The 21,460-nt window shown below is 37.6% G+C and overlaps 1 protein-coding gene across 5 annotated transcripts in view; it reads left to right on the top strand.

The window, feature by feature from the left end:
• SCML2 (Scm polycomb group protein like 2) overlaps positions 1-21,460 on the top strand; it is a 102,952-nt gene that overhangs the window by 54,908 nt on the left and 26,584 nt on the right. For 4 of the 5 annotated variants that reach the window (XM_047844670.1, XM_047844669.1, XM_047844672.1 and 1 more), the window contains exon 8: positions 20,392-20,472. The exons of the other annotated variant lie outside the window; for it this stretch is intronic. In XM_047844670.1, the coding sequence (XP_047700626.1) occupies positions 20,392-20,472 (81 nt within the window). The remainder of the gene's footprint in view (positions 1-20,391; positions 20,473-21,460) is intronic. 5 annotated transcript variants of the gene reach the window in all.

Genomic DNA, 21,460 nt, shown 5'->3' with positions numbered 1-21,460 from the left:
TGATTTCTTCTATAAGCTTTCTATAGTTTTCAGTGTACAGATCTTTTACCTCTTTGGTTACGTTTATTCCTAGGTATTTTATGGTTTTTGGTACAATTGTAAGTGGGATCGATTCTTTGATTCCTCTTTCTGCTGCTTCATTATTGGTGTATAGGAATGCAACCAATTTATGTACATTGATTTTATATCCTGTGACTTTGCTGAGTTCATATATCACTTGTAGTAGTTTTTTGGTGAAGTCTTTCGGGTTTTCCATGTAGAGTATCATGTCATCTGAGAATAGTGAAAGTTTGACTTCTTCTTTGCCAATTTGGATGCCGTTTATTTCATTTTGTTGTCTGATTGCTGAGGCTAGGACTTCCAACACTATGTTAAACAGCAGTGGTGAAAGTGGACATCCCTGTCGTGTTCCTGATCTCAGGGGAAAAGCTCTCAGTTTTTCCCCATTGAGGATGATAATAGCTGTGGGTGTTTCATATATAGCTTTTATGATGTTGTGTTCCTTCTATCCTGACTTTCTTGAGGATTTTTATCAAGAAAGGATGCTATATTTTGTCAAATGCTTTTTTTGCATCTATTGATAGGATCATATGGTTCTTATCCTTTTCTCTATTAATGTGGTGTATCACGTTGATTGATTTGTGAACATTGAACCATCCCTGCATCCCAGGAGCGAATCCCACTTGATCATGGTGAATAACTCTTTTAATGTACTTTTGAATTTGATTTGCTAGTATCTTATTGAGAATTTTTGCGTCTAGGTTCATCAGGGATATTGGCCTGTAATTCTCCTTTTTAGTGGGGTCTTTGTCTGGTTTTGGAATCAAGGTAATGCTGGCTTCATAGAATGAATTCGGAAGCTTTCCTTCCCATTTATATTTTTTGGACCAGTTTGAGAAGAATAGGTATAACTCTGCTTTAAATGTCTGGTAGAATTTCCCCTGGGAAGCCATCTTGTCCAGGACTCTTATTTGTTGGGAGCTTTTTCTTTTTAGTTTTTAAAAAAAATGTTTATTTATTTTTGAGGGGGAGAGCACAAGCAAGGGAGGGGCAGAGAGAGAGAGAGAAAGAGAGAGAGAGAGAGAATGAATATCAAGCAGGGTCCACACCGTCAGCATAGAGCCCGATGAGGGGCTCAAACCCACAACTATGAGATAGTGACCTGAGCTGAAGCCGGACACTTAACTGACTGAGCCACCCAGGTGCCCCTGTTGGAAGATTTTTGATAACTATTTCAATTTCTTTGCTGTTTTTAGGTCTGTCCAAATTTTCTGTTTCTTAGCATTTGAGTTTTGGTAGTGTGTGTCTAGGAATTTGTCCACTTCTTTCAGATTGTCCAGCTTGTTGGCATATAATTTTTCAGTGTTCTCTTATAATTGTTTGGTTGTGATCTCTCTCCTCTTTAATTCATGATTTTATCCGTTTGGGTCCTCTTTTCTTTTTGAGAAGTCTGGCTAAGGATTTATCAATTTTGTTTATTCTTTCAAAAAACCAGCTGTTAGTTTCATTGATCTGGTTTTTTAAAATTTTATATCATTTATTTCTGCTCTAATATTTATTATTTCCCTTCTTCTCCTGGCTTTGGGCTTCATTTGCTGTTCCTTTTCTAGCTCCTTTAGGTTTAAGGTTAGGTTGTGTATTTGGGACCTTTCTTCTTTTTTAAAAATATTTTTTAACATTTAGTTTTTTAGAGAGTACGTGCACACACAAGTGGGGGAGAGGCAGAGAGAAGGAGACAGAGGATCTGAAGCAGGCTCCACACTATGAGCACAGAGTCTGATGTGGAGCTTGAACTCATGTACTCTGTGAGATCATGACCTGTACTGAAATGAAGATTCGGCTGTTGAACCAGCTGAGCCACCCTGGCGCCTCTTTTCGTTCTTGAGATAGGCTTGAATTGCAATGTATTTTCCTTTTAGGACTGCCTTTGCTGCATCTCAAAGAGTTTGGACTGGTGTTTTCATTTTCATTTGTCTCCATGTATATTTAAAATTTTCTTCTTTAATTTCCTGGTTAACCCATTCATTCTTTAGTAGGATGTTCTTTAACTTCCATGTATTTAGGTGCTTTCCAAATTTCTTGTGGTTGATTTCAAGTTTCATAGCATTGTGATCTGAAAATATGCATGGTATGAGCTCAATCTTTTTGTACACGTTAAGGACTGTTTTGTGACCCAATATGTGGTCTGTTTTGGAGAATATTCCATGTGCACTCGAGAAGAATGTGTATTCTGCTGCTTTAGGATGAAATGTTCTGAATATATGTTAGGTCCATCTGGTCCAATGTGTCATTCAGAGGTGTTTCCTTATTGATTTTCTGCCTAGATGATCTGTCCATTACTATAAGTAGAGTATTAAAATCTCCTACAGTTACAGTATTACTATCAATAAGTTTGCTTGTTTGTGTTTCATTGATTTATATATTTAGGTTTTCCACATTGGGGGCACAAATATTTACAGTCGTTAGCTCTGCTTGATAAATAGACCCCTTAATTATCATATAATGCCCTTCTTCATCTCTTTTTACAGTTATTGTTTTAAAGTCTGGTTTGTCTGATATAAGTATGGCTAACTCTGGCTTTCTTTTGATGTCCATTAACATGAGAGATGGTTCTTTATCCACTAACTTTGAATCTGCAGGTGTCCTCAGGTCTAAAATGAGTCTCTTGTAGGCAGCATGTAGATGGATCTTATTGTTTTATCCATTCTGATACCCTATGTCTTTCGATTGGGGTATTTAGTCCATTTACATTCAGAGTGAGAAAAATATGGATTTAGTGCCATTGTGTTATCTGTAGATTTTATGTTTGTGGTCATGTCCTCTGGTCCTATTTAGTCTTTGCTACTTTCCACTCAGAGTCCCCCTTAGGATCTCTTGCAGGGCTGGTTTAGTAGTCATGAACTCCTTTAGTTTTTGTTTGTCTGGGGAAAGTCTTTATTTCTCCTTCTATTCTGAATGACAGCCTTGCCAGAGAAAGGATTCTTGGCTGCATATTTTTTCTATTCAGTACATTGGTTATTTTCTGCCACTCCTTTCTGACCTGCCAAATTTCAGTGGACAGATCCACTACTACCCTTATGTGTCTCCCCTTGTAGGTTAAGGCCCATTTGTCCCTAGCTCTTTTCAGAATTCTCTCTTTATCTTTGTATTTTGCCAGTTTCATTATGGTATACCATGGTGTTGACCTGTTTTTGTTGATTTTGAAGGGAGTTCTCTGTGCCTCTTGGATTTGGATGCCTGTTTCCTTCCCCAGATTAGGGAAGTTCTCAGCTATGATTTGTTCAAATAAACCATCTGCCCCTTTCTCTCACTCTTTCTGACACTCCTATGATACAGATATTGTTTCATTTCATGGAATCACTTAACTCTCTAATTTTCCCCTTGTGATGTAGTAATTTCCTTTCCCTCTTTTTTTCAGCTTCATTATTTTCCATAATTTTGTCTTCTGTTTCACCTATTCTCTGCTTCTTGCATCCTCACTGTCACTATATCGAGTTTATTTTGCATCTAGCATTTTTTAAATTCATCCTGACTAGTTCTTAGGTCTTTAATCTCTGCAGCAAGAGTTTGTCTGGTATCATATATGCTCTTTTCAAGCCCAGCTGTTAGTCATATGATGGTTATTCTAAGTTTTTGTTAAGATATATTGTTTATATCTGTTTTGAGCAAGTTTCTGTGATTTCTTCTTGAACTTTGTTTTGGGGAGAATTCTTCTGTTTTGTCATTTTGGCTACGTTTCTGTCTTTTGCGTTTTAAAAGCTTGTTATGTGTCCTGCACCTGAGAGTACTACTATATTAAAAAGGGGTAATACGCTGTCCAGAGTTTGGTACTCCAGGAAGTGTTTCTGGTGTATGTTGCATGCACTCTGTTGTTGAATTTTGGCTGCTCTACCCCACTGGTCAGTGCTCTGCAGAGCTCCTCCTTGCTTGTAGTGGTGGAGTGTTTGGACCTTCAGCTAGGTGTGCTTTGATTTATTTGTTGAAGTAACCCTGGGGGGAGAAAAAGGAAAGGGAGGGGGGAAGCCTGCTTACATAAAAAGAGAAAAATGAAAGGGGAGAAAAGAAATACAAACAGAGAATCAAAAAACTATAAGGCTAAATCCAGAGAAAGAGAGAGGAAAATGAAGAAGAAGAAAGAGGGTGGAAAAAGAAGAGAATAAAAATGCCTGATCAAAAAAAATATATGGTAAGAATTGACCAAAAACAAGTCAGAAACTATGAGCCTGATCCAAAAAAAAAAAAAAAGAAGAAGAAAAGGGAGGAAACAAATACGAAATGAAATGAAATAAAATAGTAAAGGAAAAGGAAAAAAAAAAAAACAGTTGTCTGTTGGTGCCTGGGACTTGTGACTATGCTGGTGTGGAGAGGCCAGCTGCATTGGGTCAGTCAGTCTTGCCCCAATAAATCATCAGTTGCCAGGCACGGGGTCTTGGGGTTTGGCTTAAGCAGGTCCCATCTCCACTGGGGGCCCCTGTGCTGCTCTCTGAAGGCCCACCCTGTTGATGTCAGGGAGAAAAAGGGCAACGCCCCAATCTCTCCTCCCCTTACTGGATATCTCAACCCATGCTGATAGAATAGTGAGGGCCATCAGCTTGCCCTGCTCCACAATTCTCTGCCTTCTAGGTGCTCAGCTGGGATTCAGAACTCCAGGTCTTAACGGACCCAGCCCAGTGTGGCTCCTCTCCCCTGTTCTGGAGTAGAGCCACTCTGTGTGATAAACCCTCTTCCCAAAGTACTCTGGGAAGGGGACTGTTCTCTCCCAGTGTTCCTCTGAGATTGCTACACCATGCTATGCACTCCTGGCCGGCTCCCTTCTCCCCTGTAGTGTGCGCCACAGCTTCCAGCTCCATTCCGGAGAAAGTCGCCCTTTTCTGAAACCTCTGAGTTTCAGCTCCTAAGGCTGTTGGCAAAAAAGACACTGGCACTCTCTGTATTTCTCGTTCCCCAGTCCGTGTTCCAGAGAGGTTTTCCATTTGTGCTAATTCGATGCCACACTTTCACAACTCCTCTCTCTTTCTCTCCCTTTTGTCTCTCCACAGAAGGGGTTCCCTCCCCTCCGTGCCTATGCCGTTTTATCTCCCACAGTTCACATACATGCACTTCGATCCTGCCAAGCGGTCTCCCTCCAACCGTGGAGATCCTTCTGCCCCTCTGCAGATCGATTTCCTGGCTGTTCCGAGTGATCTGACCTCAATACAGCTGTGTTTGAGGGACGAGGAAAATCCTGGTCCCCCTACTTCTCTGCCATCTTAACTCCCTTCCTGACAAATGGTCTTTTAGAAAGTCATACCCACTTCCACTCCCCTCAGAGGTGAGTGACAGTGTTTTTTTCCTTCTCTTGTCAACTTTAGGCATTATCTTATTATTTTTGCTAATTTAAAAAATGTTTTTAAAATTTTCATTTCTTAGCTAGTGAGGGTGAATCTTTTTCTTTGCATATATCTTTGCCATTAATATTCTTTTATAATTTTCCTGCTAACTAACCTTTTCCTACTTTTTTCTTATTTCCTTTCTTGTTCATTTGGGTGCTTCATTTATTGCACATAGCAATAAATGTCACGAAAGTAAAAACTTTTTGTCAGTCATGTGCTTTTTTAAAGATTCCAGTATAGTTTTTAAAGATTCCAGTATATGTTAACTATACTGGCATTTTTAGGCATATACTGGCAATTTTAGGCATATAATATAGTGATTCAATAATTCTATGCATTACTCATTATTCATCATGATAAGTGTACTCTTTCATCCCCTTAACCTATTTCATGTATCCCCCCAGCCCCCCTCCCTTCTAGTAACTATCACTTTGTTCTCTACAGTTAAGAGTCTGTTTCTTGCTTTGTCTATTTTTCCTTTGCTCATTTGTTTTATTTCTTAAATTCTGCATATGAGTACAGTATTTGTCTTTCTCTGACTTATTTCACTTAGCATTATGGTCTCTAGCTCCATCCATGTTGTTGCAAATGGCAAGATGTCATTCTTTTTATGGCTGAATGATATTCCATTGTGTGTGTATGTGACACATATACATATCCACATCTTTATCCATTCATTTATGAGTGGATACTTGGGCTGCTTCCATAATCTGGCCATTGTAAATAATGCTGCAGTAAACATAGGGGTTTGTGTATCCCTTTTTTTTTTTTATTTTTTTAATGTTTATTTATTTTTGAGACTGAGAGAGACAGAGCACGAATGGGGGAGGGGCAGAGAGAGAGGGAGACACAGAATCGGAAGCAGGCTCCAGGCTCTGAGCCATCAGCCCAGAGCCCGACGCGGGGCTCGAACTCACGGACCGTGAGATCATGACCTGAGCTGAAGTCGGACACTTAACCGACTGAGCCACCCAGGAGCCCCATCGTGTATCCCTTTAAGTTAGTGTTTTTGTATTTTTTGGGCAAATACCCCGTAGTGTGATTACTGGATCATAAGGTGGTTTTATTTTTAACTTTTTGAGGAACCTCCATACTGTCTTCCACAGTTGCATTCCCACCAACAGTGCACAATAGTTCCTTTTTCTCCACATCCTTGCCAACACTTGTCTCTTGTGTTTTTGATTTTAGTCATTCTGACAGGTGTGAGGTGATATCTCACTGTGGTTTTGATTTGTATTTCCCTGATGGGTGAAAAATACTGAGCATCTTTTCATGTGTTTGTTGGCCATCTGTGTGTCTTCTTTGGAGAAATGCCCATTCATGTCTTCTGCCCATTTTTTAATTACATTATTTCTTTTTGGGGGATGTTGAGTTATATCACTTCTTTATATATTTTGGATAGTAACCCTTAATAGGTTATGTCATTTGCAAATAACTTCTTCCATTCCATATGTTGTCTTTTAGTTTTGTTGATTGTTTCCTTTGCTCTGCAAAAGCTTTTTATTTTAATGTGTCCCAATAGCTTATTTTTGCTTTTATTTCCCTTGCCTCATGATACATATCTAGAAAGATGTTGCTATGGCAGATGTTAGAGAAATTACTACCTGTGCTCTCTTCTAGGATTTTTATGGTTTCAGGTCTCATATTTAGGTCCTTAATCTTAATCCATTTTGAGTTTATTTTTGTGTATGGTGGCATAAAAGTAAAAACTTTTTTCTCATTTGCTTTTTAATGTTATTTATGGTCTTTAAAAATGTACAGAAATGTTAATTTTATTGACTTGAACATTAAATAATATAAGGGTCTAAATTAAGGATCTTAGCTAAGTAATTTCAAAAGGCACACAAATAATGTTAAACTGATTGAATTTCATAAATTTTAAAAAGTCTGTATTTTTTGGTTCATTTTGAATATTTCTTTTTTTAAATTTTTTAAACATTTTCATTTTTTGAAAGACAGAGACTGTGAGTGGGGGAGGGGCAGAGAGAGAGGGACACACAGAATCCGAAGCAGCCTCCAGGCTCTGAGCTGTCAGCACAGAGCCCGACGCTGGGCTCAAACCCACGAACCGTGAGATCATGACCCGAGCCAAAGTCTACTGCTTAACCCACTGAGCCACCCTGGCGCCCCCATTTTGAATATTTCTTAAACACACATAAATGCTTGGTTTTCAACCTTTGAATAATTGCTTTTCCAACATTTTTTAAGCATATAACACTTAAAACTTTTTCAAATACTTAATGACTAAAGACAGTTCACTTGGATAATTTCTTAAAGAAATGTAATGAGGCATCTATGAATGCCACTTGGTTTGACTTTACATAAAAAAACTACTTATTTAAGCTTTACTTTTTTTCTTCAAAAACAGTAATACAGTTTAATATATTTTAAAGCTTACTCTAACAAAATTTTTTCTCCCTGTGTTAACACTTCTATAATCAGAAACAGCCAGGTTCTTTTTAGGCTTATCATTGGTCGAAAAATCCACTGGGAAACTTACCTTGGATAGAAAATTGAGCAAGCTGTGTGGTTTTTTTTTTCCTCTTGTTTATTTAGGTTTTTGTTTCTTGGCTCTCATTATGACCCTCCAGTCTTTCAAAGTCCTTCACTGCTGGTTGGTGCTGTCACAGCTCATCAGATTTATTCTGGACCTGTACAGGGTATCTGGGGGGAAAGAGGAAAGAAGTATGTGTACTGCTGTGTCCTTGACAATTTAAAGAAGGCTGGGTCAAGTAAACTAAAACAAGGCCCAGTGTAGACTTTTTCTTCTTGAAGAATTTATTTGGTCTTGCTGTTTTCTGTTTCATTTTGTTCCCCACCTCCTTTGTATCCTACAACTTCATTCTCTCTGAAAAAAAATGATAGAAATTTAGGAATGTTCTATAAGCTATTGATTTATTCCCATATTACCTTTCTTTTGTCTCTGGTACATAGGATACATAGCCAGTCATCTCATTGAAGTTCACACATTTAATATGTGAAAGAGCAAGACCCGGAATCTAATAACTTAGGATCACAACTGGAACTAATGTTATTTTAAAGGCTATGTGTGCTTTTTGTATTTAATATTTTAATGTTTCCTGTCTTTATTTGGGAAAGTTTCTAAACAAATAGGTTGCTGTTTTTTATGATTTTATTTATGAACACAATAAATGTAGGTTTCTAGTCTTTGAGAAAATGGATATATTAAGAGGCAGAGGATTCTTAGAAATATTTACCCTAATACTAATTTTTTTCTCATATTGTGGTATATTGAAAGTTTTTTTTTTTTTTAAATAAATTGCTATATTGTAAACCATTCTACCTGGCTTTAGAGGTACTTAAAGTTAAATACTTTTAAGTTAACTATGTAAATTAAACTTTCAACTTATGTAATTTCTAAAACACTAATGAATTAGTTTTATTTAACTTAGCTTCAGATTTATGCATCACTGGTTATAAATTAACAACCTACGCTGGTGTGAAGTGTCATATTGTAGCCTAATTCTTTATGCAGTTGTGACCACATAGACCAACCAGGAAGGAGGGCAGCAAACTTCCAGATGCTTTGAGTATAAAGTTGCAGGGTCCTGAGGGTTTAGAGGAATTCCTCTGGTCCATAGGGAACTGTGGAGGAGGGGAAAACCTAGAATCAGGAAACATTCCTGTCTAGTGGTATAGCCTATCAGTGACCATCTTAGCTCCTTTCTTGGCAAAATCCTTCAGTTTTATTGGGTTCCCCAGCCCCCACCTCTAACAGAAAAAGCTTTAATTTCTAGGTAGAACTCGGTGGTAACATGGCATTTCTTCCATAGCTTTGTAAAATATTTTTGATGATGTTTGATAGAACTGGCATATTAGAGTTTCTCTGTTGGTAGTTCAGATACAAACTGTATGAATAGGAACTTGTTTCTTAAGAGTAAAGTAAAATGCTTTGAATAGGTTTTAAATGAGATTGTCTTGGGCACTGTTAGCTGCTTCGAATGCTGGTTTATTTTGTGGTTGTGTGTGTGGTGTGTATGTGGTTTAGGTTTTTTTTTTTTAATTTAAAATTTTAAGGGAGTGGGTTTTAAAATCTGAACTTTTGATCTTTTTAAAAATGTAACTAGTCATTTTATATAGTAGTCTTATTTGGTAAAGCCCTTCCTATGTAGAATTTTCCTTTTGAACCCTTTCAAAGTTAGTCTTTTGAGAAACATTTCAGACCTTCCATTGAGCAAACAAATACTCTATCCCCCACCCCTACCCCCACCTCAGTCTCATTTTTTTTTTTTTTTTTTTAAGAAACAAAACCAGAAATTATGGCTGCTTTTGTTTTTTGTTCAGGGGTACATAGAGGAGTATGTGGTTTCTGTGACTTGGTCTTCACCTTTCTCTAAGTTTTAAAATTAAGATTTTATAGTTTTTAGGACATATCTTTACCACCCATTCCCCTCTTTTTATACAACTGTGTATGTTTAGTAAAAACCACATAAAGCAGCATTTTTTCCTTTATGTTATAATGGGTCAAAAGTAACAGACATACATGTAATTAAGGCTGTAAAAAGTTCAAGGTGTGTCAGTGCCATGAGAAAGCTTCTGAATGAACACTTAATTTTAAGTATTTGTTTAGATTTTTGCACTTAATGTAGCTTATGATAAAATACAGGCTATACTTAATTTATTTAGTACTCTTTCTGTTTGGCATAAATGAAATAGAAATGCTATCACCCCAAATTATTCACTCAAAAGCCATGAAATTTAAAACAGCTGATATTTTCTTTTTCATACTAACAGCTTGGAACAAATGTTTTGCTTGTGCAAATGAGATGGCTATTGTGATGCAAAGAAGTATCTTGAAAAAACCAAATGTCCTTTCTCTGTTTTGAGTATTTCAGTTAAATACTGCAATAATTGTAAGCAGAGCCTGGAGTTTCTTTCTTGTTTCTGTTCTGCGATATATTTTAACAAGTTCTCTTGTGACTTTTAAAATGTCTTGGTTTTAGGACACGTGGTTCAGCGGGGATAACTTTGTCTACAGACGCAATGGGTTAGCAGTTAGATTTTGCAAGTCTTCTCATTTCTTTCCAGATTCTCTGACCCAGGGTAACCTTTGGTTCTTCTCTGAAGGCAGGAGTGAGGGAAGTTTGAGCAGGTGACTGATGATCACTGTCCATACAGCCCACAGACAATATGCGAATTACTTTAGCAGTCCTCTTAGTCCCTCCTCCCACTCTTCCTCCCCTTAAACCAACAAATGCAAATAGCCTCATCCCCATTTGCTAGAAATCTAGGCTTGCTCTGGCAACATGGGCTTTGTTGTTGACTCGCTTTCTCCAGAAAGGCAGTTTTATTTCTGGTAAAAGAGAAAGGCTATCAAGTGGAACCTAAGTCACTTTAATGGTAAATATAGCAACAGCTTGTTTCTCTGGAATATTTCTAAAGGTAGGAATTACCCCAAAGTTTCTTTATATTGTAGTTGAAGTACGGTTAAAGAAATTCATTGTCTGCTTTGTTAGCTTTTGTGTACTAAATATCCAATCATTTCTATTATCTCAAAAAATTCTCTTTTTTGCTCTAAATATTACTTACTGAAATTGGTGGTACTATTATTTGATTAGTCTTTTATAAAAATTGTTTTATGGTAGAAGGGAAAAGTCAGTCTGGTTATTTTTACCATAAAGATGGCTTTAAATAAAGAAAGAACAACCCTATTGTGACTCAAACTTGATAATTTAAATCTCCAGTTTGTGATGGAAAGTGTTATCATATATTTTTCTATAGCCTTGAGGAATATGACATGATTTTTCATTAGAATTACCTGAGACTTAGTAAAAGTATTTGTACAGTAATAGAGATGTGGATAACATTTTACTAATTAAATATCGTGTCAGTACATTTGGTTTGTGGAAATCCTAGCAGTGACTGCTATGTTGTTGTTTTTTTTTTTTAACAGCATAATGCAAGTCATTCTGTAAGAAAAAAGGTGCTGTGATTTAAAAATTGAGTGGCTTTTAAGAGCTCAGAATTGTTAAATGAATTATGAATTGACCTGAAACAACTGAAGTTGCTTCTTTTCATGTGAACTTTCTTCTGAAAATATTAAAGGTGTTGGAAATTGTCATCTTCTTTAATGTCATTGTGACCAAAATCTTGGTTTCTTTTGAAGTGAGCAGATATGAGTAGCGATTGTGAAATATAATGGTCTTCATGGGAAGCACCCCCATGAAGCTGAAGTGAGTAGTTTACAGAGCGTCTGTGATGGGGCAAGTATTGTTAAAAGAACGCTCTTAAGGCCCTTCTAAAATTTAATTGTGATTTCTAGCTGCTGCTTGCATTTTTTTGGTTTCCTTTCTAGGCTGAATGCTTATATCATTATATAACAAGTTAGGAAAACCATATAAATTCCACTAAATTAGATTTTATTTTAATTTAGCATGTATGCCAAGAAAAAAGGCAGTGTCATTTACGTACAAGGTAAATAACTTTAACTGGACTTTTGTATTTTGTTTAATTTAGAGAGCTATCCATTAACCTTTTAATTGTGTTTGGGATATTTTTCCCTGTAGCATTTTTGTAAGTTTTCAGTAACCTTATAGAATATTCTATACAGATTAAGGTATGTTTTATAAGGTGTGTAAAGGGTGTCTTTTCTCTTCTTGAATCTGTTTGTCTTAGATCTCCAAGTCTTATTTTGAAATGGGGGAGACAGAAATTAAAGCTACAAAGACTTTCAGTATATTGGTTTTGGTTTAGTTGTCCAGACATAATTTTTAAAAGCTCCTAGAAAAGACATAACAGCATTTCCCAAATGGGGATGCTCTGTCATACCGCCCCAAAACAAGCTCTTTTAAATCAGATCTTTACTTTCGTGAGTGAATGGCTTGTTTTTCTTTTTATGTGGGAGTTATCTTTTATTGTATGTTTATTTTATATTATTTTTTAACAAGCTTTTTAAAAATGTTTACTTTTGAGAACAAGTGAGAGAGAGAGAGAGAGTTGGGGAGAGGCAGAGAGAGAGGAGAGGGAGACAGAGCATCCCAAAGTGGACTCTGCACTGACAGTGGAGAGCCCGATGTGGGGCTCAAACTCACGAACCACGAGATCATGACGTGAGCTGAAGTCGGACGCTTAACCAACTGAGCCACCCGGGCACCCCTATTTTATTATTATTTTTTTTATGTTTAGTTTTGGGAGAGAGAGAGAGCAAGCTTGTGCAGGCAGGGAAGGGGCAGAGAGAGAGGGAGACAGAGGATCCAAAGCAGGCTCCACACTGACAGCACAGAGCCCAACGTGGGGCTCAAACTCACGAACTGTGAGATCATGACCTGAGCTGAAGGACATTTACCCGACTGAGACACCCGGGCGCCCCTTATTGTATGTTTAAAGTATTTTTAATACTGTAAAACTGTGGTTCTTGGTTTTGGGGAGGGAAACCTACCTAGGTCATGAGGAGACTCAGGAAAGACAGTGGAGGAGCGAAGGCAATAGGGCTGGGCCTGTTCACACTATTGGATGCCAACAATGCCAACTAAACCATCTCTTCTTGGTAAATGAGCAGGGAACTGGGCAGAACATTCAAGTTAGAATAGGTCCAATAAGGGTTAAAATATGAAAAGACAGTACCATTTCCACAAAAACTGGGGACAGCTACCACTAAGAATTAGAGACCTTCTTTTCCTTTTTAACTTTTTCAGTGTTTGCCATTCTTTTTCCTTGTAGTGATTAGTTGTAAAACAAATAAACCTTTTAAAATGATAGGGCAGGGGGCAGGTCTCAAAAAGAACTTTTATACTTGTTTTGGGCACAGTGAGAAAGTGAGAAAAGTGAAAAAGTATCTTAGAGGTCTTTAAGTAATGGTAAAAGGAAGAGTGATAAGCAGAGGCCTTTGGGAGGTGTCTGACCAAGACCAAGAGTGCCCCTGCTACTGTGAATGGAAATAGAGACCATGTGTCTCTGCTGGTCAGCTGCTTGGCCAATAATGATGCTTTTACAGTTCTATTCTGCTGAGTCAGCCTGGGCTACTGAGGGGATCTACTCTTTAATTCTGAAATTGCTGGAGACAGCTGCAGATTCTAGAGGTCACTGCCAGTATGCAGTGAGTCTGCATGGGTATCTCTACTGTTATTTTTTAGTGGATTCTTGTATGTCTTTACAAGTTGTATGGCTTTTTATCAAAATACAATATTAGTAATGCTTATGTCAAATAATTGTTTTCTTTAGAGACATGACTTGTTCTGTTATTTTAAAAAGTGGCTAGGTTTGGGGCACCTGGGTGGCTCAGTCGGTTAAGCGTCCAGCACTTGATTTCAGCTCATGTCATGATCTCATGGTCGTAAGATTGAGTCTCACATTGGGCTGTGTGCTGTGCTTGGAGCCTGCTTAAGATATTCTCTTTCTCTCTCTCTTTCTCTTTATCTTTCTCTCTCTCTCTCTTTCTCTTCACCCCCCCCCCCCAAATGGCTAGGTTTATCTTTGTGAGGGCATTTTATAATCTTTATGACAAAATTGGAATTGTAGAACATTTAGAAAACAAAGCGATAGGGTAAAATCTAAAAATTGCTTGTATTCTTGCCTGTATTCTTGCCAGTATTCTTGCCATCCTCTAATATTTTGATATATAAACCTTAGGATATTTTAATTAAAAAATAAGAAATATTAATTAATTGCCAGTATTCATTGAGACCAGCTGAGGATGTCTTTAGAAGCATGTGTTGTATTCTGTTCCATGTATACAGAACTGTATTGGTTTGGTCCCATCTACTTAAGTATTCTTGCTTTGTTATTATAATAATTAATAGACATAAAATGTGTTTGGATTATAAATGTTTCATTTTGAGAAAATACATAAGAAAATTTAGAGTACAGAAGGTTCTCCTCTAATATTTGATGCATTTTTCCCTTAAGGAAAAATTCTCTTTTAGCCAAGAGAATTTAAAAAAAGGAAAGCCCCTAAATACTGGATTATTAAGGGCATGTTGATAATTTGTTTTTAGCACCACTTTAGATATTTTTATCTGTGGTTTACACAGAAGCTCCCTCAAATTTGAACCTTAAGAAATGTTTAACCCAACTATTTAATTCTGCATTTGAGTTTGTTAAGATTATAGAAGAAAATATTTTAATTGTCTTTTCATTGCTTACCTCACTAGTTTAAAACAGTACCCACTTTAAGCAAGGAGCATGGGCTTTTGGGTGAGACAGTCCTGAATGTGAATCCCGTTCCTACCACTATGAGACTAGCTGTGTGATACTGGATTAGATGTTACTTAATGCACTAAGCCTCTGTTTTCTTCTTCTTCTTCTTCTTCTTCTTCTTCTTCTTCTTCTTCTTCTTCTTCTTTCTCTTCTTCCTCTTCTTCTTCCTCTTCTTCCTCTTCTTCTTCTTCTGTTTTTTTTTTTTTAATTTTTTTTTCAACGTTTATTTATTTTTGGGACAGAGAGAGACAGAGCATGAACGGGGGAGGGGCAGAGAGAGAGGGAGACACAGAATCGGAAGCAGGCTCCAGGCCCTGAGCCATCAGCCCAGAGCCCGACGCGGGGCTTGAACTCACCGACCGCGAGATTGTGACCTGGCTGAAGTCGGACACTTAACCGACTGCGCCACCCAGGTGCCCCTTCTTCTTCTGTTTTTGATGCAGGGCTCAAACTCATGGTTCTAGAGATCGTGACCTGAGCCAAAGTCAGATGCTTAACCAACTGAGCCACCCAGGTGCCCCAAGCCTCTATTTCTTTATATGTAAAATGGGGATAATAATACTTGCTTTACAAAATTATAGAAACAAATTTTAATAATGTATGCAAAATACTTGACCCATTCGAAGTATACAGATTTCTTTCTTTTTTCCCCCAGTGTTGTGTTTTAAAATGAGGTGCAATTCACATAATAGAAAATTAACTATTTCAAAATGCACAATTTAGAGTCACTTAGTACGTTCATAATGTTGTACAACTACCACCTTTATCTAGTTTGGAAATATTTTCATCACCTTAAAAGAAAACTCTGTACCCACTAAGCATTTGCTTCCTATTCTCTCCTCCCTCTTGCCCCTGTGATCACTAATCTGTATTCTGTTGCTATAGATTTACTTATTCAGATATTTCATATAAATTGAATCATATAGTATGTGATTTTGTGTCTGGCTTCTTTCACTTAGTGTAATGTTTTCAAGGTTCATTCATGCCATTTCAGCTACCAATACTTCATTCCTTTTTATGGATGAATAATATTCCATTGTATGCATGTGTAACACATTGGTTATCCATTTATCCATTGATGTACATTTGAGCTGTTTCTACCTTTTGGCTACTGTGAATAGTGCTGCTATGAATATCCCTGTACATGTTCTTATTAGAGTCCCTGTTTTCATTTATTTTGAGTATATACCTAGGAATGGAATTGTTGGTTCAAATGTTACTTCTGTGTTAACTTTATCTGCTACTGCCAAACTGTTTGCCGCAGGAGCTGCACCACTTTACATTCCCATCAGCAATGTATGGGGGTTACAGTTTCTCCATATCCTTGTCAGCACTTAACTGTTTTTCTTTTTAATAGCCATCTTAGTAGGTGTAAAGTGGTACCAAATTGTGATTTTGATTTGCAGTCCTTCCTTCATTTTTGAATGGAGTGTATTCTTAGAAGTTGATTTTTTTTTAACACATTGTCAAAGATTATCTTTTATTTGGTTTGAGACAAGGTGTTTTCCTTTAAACAGACAAACAAAAAATTAAACATTCACTCCATATATCTTGGATTACAATGTCATGGGTTTGGGCATTTTGGGGTTACCATAACAGCAGCACCTTAGAAACTGGGTGAGAGGAAACACTACAGATAAGAGATTTTATTTCCTCCTTTCTTAGAAGTTGATTTTTAAGTTGGTTGATTGGTATTTGAAGTTTTTTTTTTTCATACAGTGTTATATTAGTTTCAGGTGTACAAAATAGTGATTCAACAATTCTATACATTACTCAGTGCTCACCACGATAAGTGGACTCTTAATTCCCTTCATATATTTCACCCATCCAGCCATCCATCTCCCCTCTGGTAACCACCAGTTTGTTCTCTGTAGTTAAGAGTCTGTTTTTTGGTTTGTCTCTTTTTTTTCTTTTTTTAAATGATTTTTTTTAAGTTTATTTATTTATTTTGAGACAGAGAGAGAGAGAGATGCAGGAGGGGCAGAGAGAAAGATGGAGACAATTCCAAGCAGGCTCTGCAGTGTCAGCTCAGAAACCTGTGCGGGGCTCAAACTCACTTCCTGTGAGATCATGACCTGAGCTGAAATCAAGAGTCAGATGCTTTAACTGACTGAGCCACCTAGGCGCCCTTGTCTCTTTTTTTTTTCTTTGTTTTGTTTCTTAAATTCCACATGAGTGAAATCCTATGGTCTTTGTCTTTCTCTGACTGACTTATTTCTGTTAGCATTGTATTCTCTAGATCCATCCATGTTGTTGCAGATGGCAAGCTTTCTTTTTTTATGGCTTAGTAACATTCCAATGTATGTATGTGTATATACATACACACACACACACACACACCACATCATCTTTATCCATTCATCTGTTATTGGGCATTTGAGTTGCTTCCATAATTTGGCTATTACAAATAATGCTGCAGTAAACATAGGGGTGCATATATCTTTTTAAATTAGTGTTTTTATATTTTTTGGGTAAATACCCAGTAGTGGAATTATTGGATCCTATTGTAATTCTCTTTTTAATTGTTTGAGGAACCTTCATACTGTCTTGCACAGTGGCTGCACCAGTTTGTATTCCCACCAACAGTGCAAAAACGGTTCCTTTTTCTCCATATCCTCACCAGCACTTGTCTCTTGTGCTTTTGATTTTAGTCATTCTGACAGGTGTGAGGTGATATCTCATTGTGGTTTTGATTTGCATTTCCTTGATGGATGAGTGGTATTGAGCATCTTTTTATGTGTTTGTTGGTCATCTGTGTGTCTTCTTTTGAGAAATGCCTGTTCATATCTTCTGCTCATTTTAAATTATTTGTTTTTGGGGTTATTGATTTGTATAAGATCTTTATATATTTTGGATACTAAACCCTTATCAGATCTGTCATTTACATGTATCTTCCCCCATTCAGAAGGTTGCCTTTTTGTTTTGTTGGTGGTTTCCTTTGCTGTGTAGAAGCTTTTTATTTTGGTATAGTTGCAGTAGTTTATTTTTGCTTTTGTTTCCCTTGCCTCAGGAGACAAATGTAGAAAAGTGTTGCTGTGGCCAATGTCAGACAAAATTACTGCCTGTTCTTCTCTACGATTTTTATGGTTTCAGATCTCACATTTAGATCTTTAATCCGTTTTGAGTTTATTTTTGTGTGTGGTGGAAGAAAGTGGTATAATTTCATTCTTTTGCATGTAGCTGTCCAGTTTTCTCAGTGCCATTTGTAGAAGAGACCGTCTTTTTCCCATTGCATACCCTTGCCTCCTTTGTTGAAGATCAATTGACCACATAATTGTGGATATATTTCTGGGCTCTCTCTTTTGTCCCATTGATGTATGTGTTGTTTTTTTGTGCCAGTACCATACTGTTTTGATTGCAGCAGCTTTGTAGTATATCTTGAAATCTGGGATTGAAATACCTTAAATTCTGTTCTTTTTCAAAATTACTTTGGCTGTTTGGGGTCTTTTGGGGTTCCATACAAATTTTAGGGTAATTTGTTCAGTTTTGTGAAAAATGCTGTTGGTATTTTGATAGGGATTGCTTTGAATCTATGTATTGTTTTGAGTAATATGGACATTTTAACAATATTGGTTCTCCCAATCCATGAACATGGAATATCTTTCCATTTGTGACATCTTCCATTTCTTTCATCAGTATTTTATAGCTTCTAGAGTACAGGTCTTTCACCTCCTTGGTTAACTTTATTCCTAAGTATTTTATTATTTTTGGTGCAATTGTAAGTGGGATTGTTTTCTTAATTTTTCTTTTTGCTACTTCATTATTAGTGTATAGAAACACAGTGGATTTCTGTCTATTGATTTTGTATCCTGTGACTTTACTGAATTGATTTATTAGTTCTAGTAGTGTCTTGGAGTTTTTAGGGTTTCTATATATAATATCATGTCATCTGGAGATAGTGAAAGCTTTATTTCTTCCTTACCAGTTTGGATGCCTTTTATTTCTTTTTGTTGTGTGATTGCTGTGGCTAGGACTTCCAGTACTATGTTGAATAAAAGTGGTGAGAGTAGACATCCTTGTCTTACTCCTGGCCTTAGGGGAAAAACTCAGTTTTTCATCATTGCATATAATGTTAGTGGTGGGTTTTTCATATATGGCCCTTATTATTGAGTTGAAGTATGTACCCTCTGTAACCTTCTTTGTTGAGGTGAAGCATTTTTTTTCCCAGCAAACTGTAAAATGTTGTTATTAAACCATGGTGGCCTATTTGATGCATAAGCTACCCAACTTGTTTCTATGGGAATATAAGACCAGAGACAAAACTTGGATGTTAAACATTTATTCATTTAACAAACATTTCTTGGATGCCTGTTATGTGGCAGGCCCTCAACCACATGTTGGAGGTATAATAATGGTTTGAACTTACATAGTTCCTTCTAAAGGAATTCACAGTGTAGTGGGACAGGTAGATATCTAAGAAAAGATAAGATGCTGTAATACCTGTGCTGCTAGAGATAAATGCAGTCTGTGAAGTTTATTAGCATGAAGTCCTATGGTTTGCCTCAGAGCTTAGTGCTGGAATTTTGCAGTGCTCGTGATTGAGCTCGTCATTGACATGAGAGGGAAGGCCTTTCCTGGATCAGCTTCTGCAGGGCAGTAAGGGTCAGAATATTTGGGGACCTGAAACATGATTATGACTGAATCTATAAGGATAGTTGGAGAATAGAGGATATGAGATTGTGAAGATATGTAGAGGGCCTTGGACACCAGGCCAAAGACTTTAGATTTTAGCATATGGGTAATGTGGCATCACTGAAGATTTTCTTTTCAATGTTTGTTTATTTTTGAGAGAGAGACAGACAGACAGACAGACAGAGCATGAGCGGGGGAGGGCCAGAGAGAGAGGGAGACACAGAATCTGAAGCAGGCTCCAGACTCTGAGCTGTCATCACAGAGCCCTATGCAGGGCTCGAACCCATGGAACTGTGAGATTATGACTGGAACTGAAGTCAGAGGCTTAACTGACTGAGCCAGCCAGGTGCCCCAGCATCACTGAAGATTTTTAAGAGGAAAAGTGACATATAGTTTGTATTTTAGAAAGATCATGATTATGTGCTATCAAATATGGATTGTAAAGGTTAGCCAGGAATGCTAGTAAAGAGGCTAGTGCTATAGCTTATGTGAGAAGTCATTTCATGGGCATAAAGAAGAACACAACTAGGAAGTACTTCAGGTAGGCTTGGTTTCACACGTCGATGGTGGAAGAGTACAAAGATGTCTTCAAGATTTCTGATTACTGATAATTGAGTGTAAAAGGTAATGTCATTCAAGATAAGCGTGATGAATTTGGTTTTGGACATGTTGAGTGAGAGATGCCTATATATGATTATTGAGTTGGCTATTGAAAACACAGCTCTGGAACTTGAGAGAGGCCTATGATGGGTAGGGGGTGGCTTACGAATGCTTAAGTGGGCAGAAGAACATGAGAGCAAGCAATTTGGTGATCATTATATGTAGGCAGTAGCTGAAATCAAGGGAGTGAACTAAAAGCACTCAAAACTGAGGTGGGGGTAGGGGGAAGGTGACTAATCCTGGGGAACACCACAGGAAACATGACAGAGGTATAAGAAGGACCAGGAGGGAGTGGCTGTGTGAAATCCAATAACGAATTTAAAAAAGACATCATCAAAAGTGTTTAGTGCTATTAGGAGGTTGTGGGTTACCTTAGCATTCAAAGCTTCCCTAAAAAGAGGTGTCTAAAAGTGTAATTGCAGAGGGTTGAAAAATAAGAAAATGGCAGTGGTAGTGAACATGGGCTAGTCTTTTAAGAAGTTTGGTCATGAAAGGAAGGAGGAAAGGGATCAGAATGTCAGTAAATAGGAGATCCTTATTTGGATGAAACTTTTTTTCTTGCATTTGTTAGGCATTGACAACAAGGTTTCCCTGATATCCCATCCATTGATAGAAGAGGGCCAGGAGCACCCTCAGGGCCTGGAAAGAGAAGGTGAGAATCAAGGCAGGGCTGCTGCTGATGGTGCTGCTGCTGCTGCTGCTATTAACAGTTAACATTTATTGAAATATGTACCATGTGCCACATGCTGAATTTAAATAATTGTCCCAAGACCTCATAATTATTATGTGGTAAATCTGGATTTGAACCTAATTAATCTAGAACCAGTGTCTCTCCCTAGATAATGAGAAGCAGGGAAGGGAATAGGTTATTATGACCAGTTGGTACAGGAGTCCCATGCCCAGCTGATCTCTACTCTGCTTCTTCTGAGAAAATTCATAGTCCTCACCTGGCTTCTGGCTTCCAAATATCTGCTGTGGTATTAGGAACATGCTTCCTTGTTTTCCTTTCCACTAGTAACTACCCCCTGTGGTTTTCTTTAAGAGTTTTTCTTAGCTTGGGGTGCCTGTGTGGTTCATTTGGTTAGGCTTCTGACTCTTGGGTTCAACTCAGGTCATGATCTCATGGTTCATGAGTTCAAGCCCTGCATCAGGCTTTGCGATGGCAGTGCTGAGCCTGCTTTGGATTCTCTCTTTCTCTCTTTTTCAGCCTCTCCCCCACTTGTGCTCTTTCTCAAAATATAAATAAATAAATTTAATATTTTTTTAAGTTTATTTTTGAGAGAGAGAGAGCAAGTGCAGGAGTACGAGCAGGGGAGAGGGAGAGAGAATCCCAACCAGGCTCCGTGCTGTCAGCACACAGCCCATTGGGGGCTCGGTCCCACAAACCATGAGATCATGACCTGAGCCGTGGCCAAGAGTCAGAGGCCCAACCCACTGAGCCACCCAGGTGCCCCTAAATAAATAAATTTTAAAGAAATTTAAAAAAGAGTTTTTCTTAGCTAATTTGAAGGTTTCTTTCTTTCTTTTTTTTTTAAGTTTATTTATTTATTTTGAGAGAGAAAGAGAGTACACACAGGAGGGGCAGAGAGAGGACAAGAGAGAATCCCAAGCAGGCCGCTATCAGTGCAGAGCCTGATGTG

Source organism: Prionailurus viverrinus, chromosome X (assembly GCF_022837055.1).
Source record: "Prionailurus viverrinus isolate Anna chromosome X, UM_Priviv_1.0, whole genome shotgun sequence".
In the NCBI taxonomy this organism is placed as follows: domain Eukaryota; kingdom Metazoa; phylum Chordata; class Mammalia; order Carnivora; family Felidae; genus Prionailurus; species Prionailurus viverrinus.
Note: the sequence above shows the minus strand (reverse complement) of the source record. Positions and strands in the feature narration are given on the sequence as shown.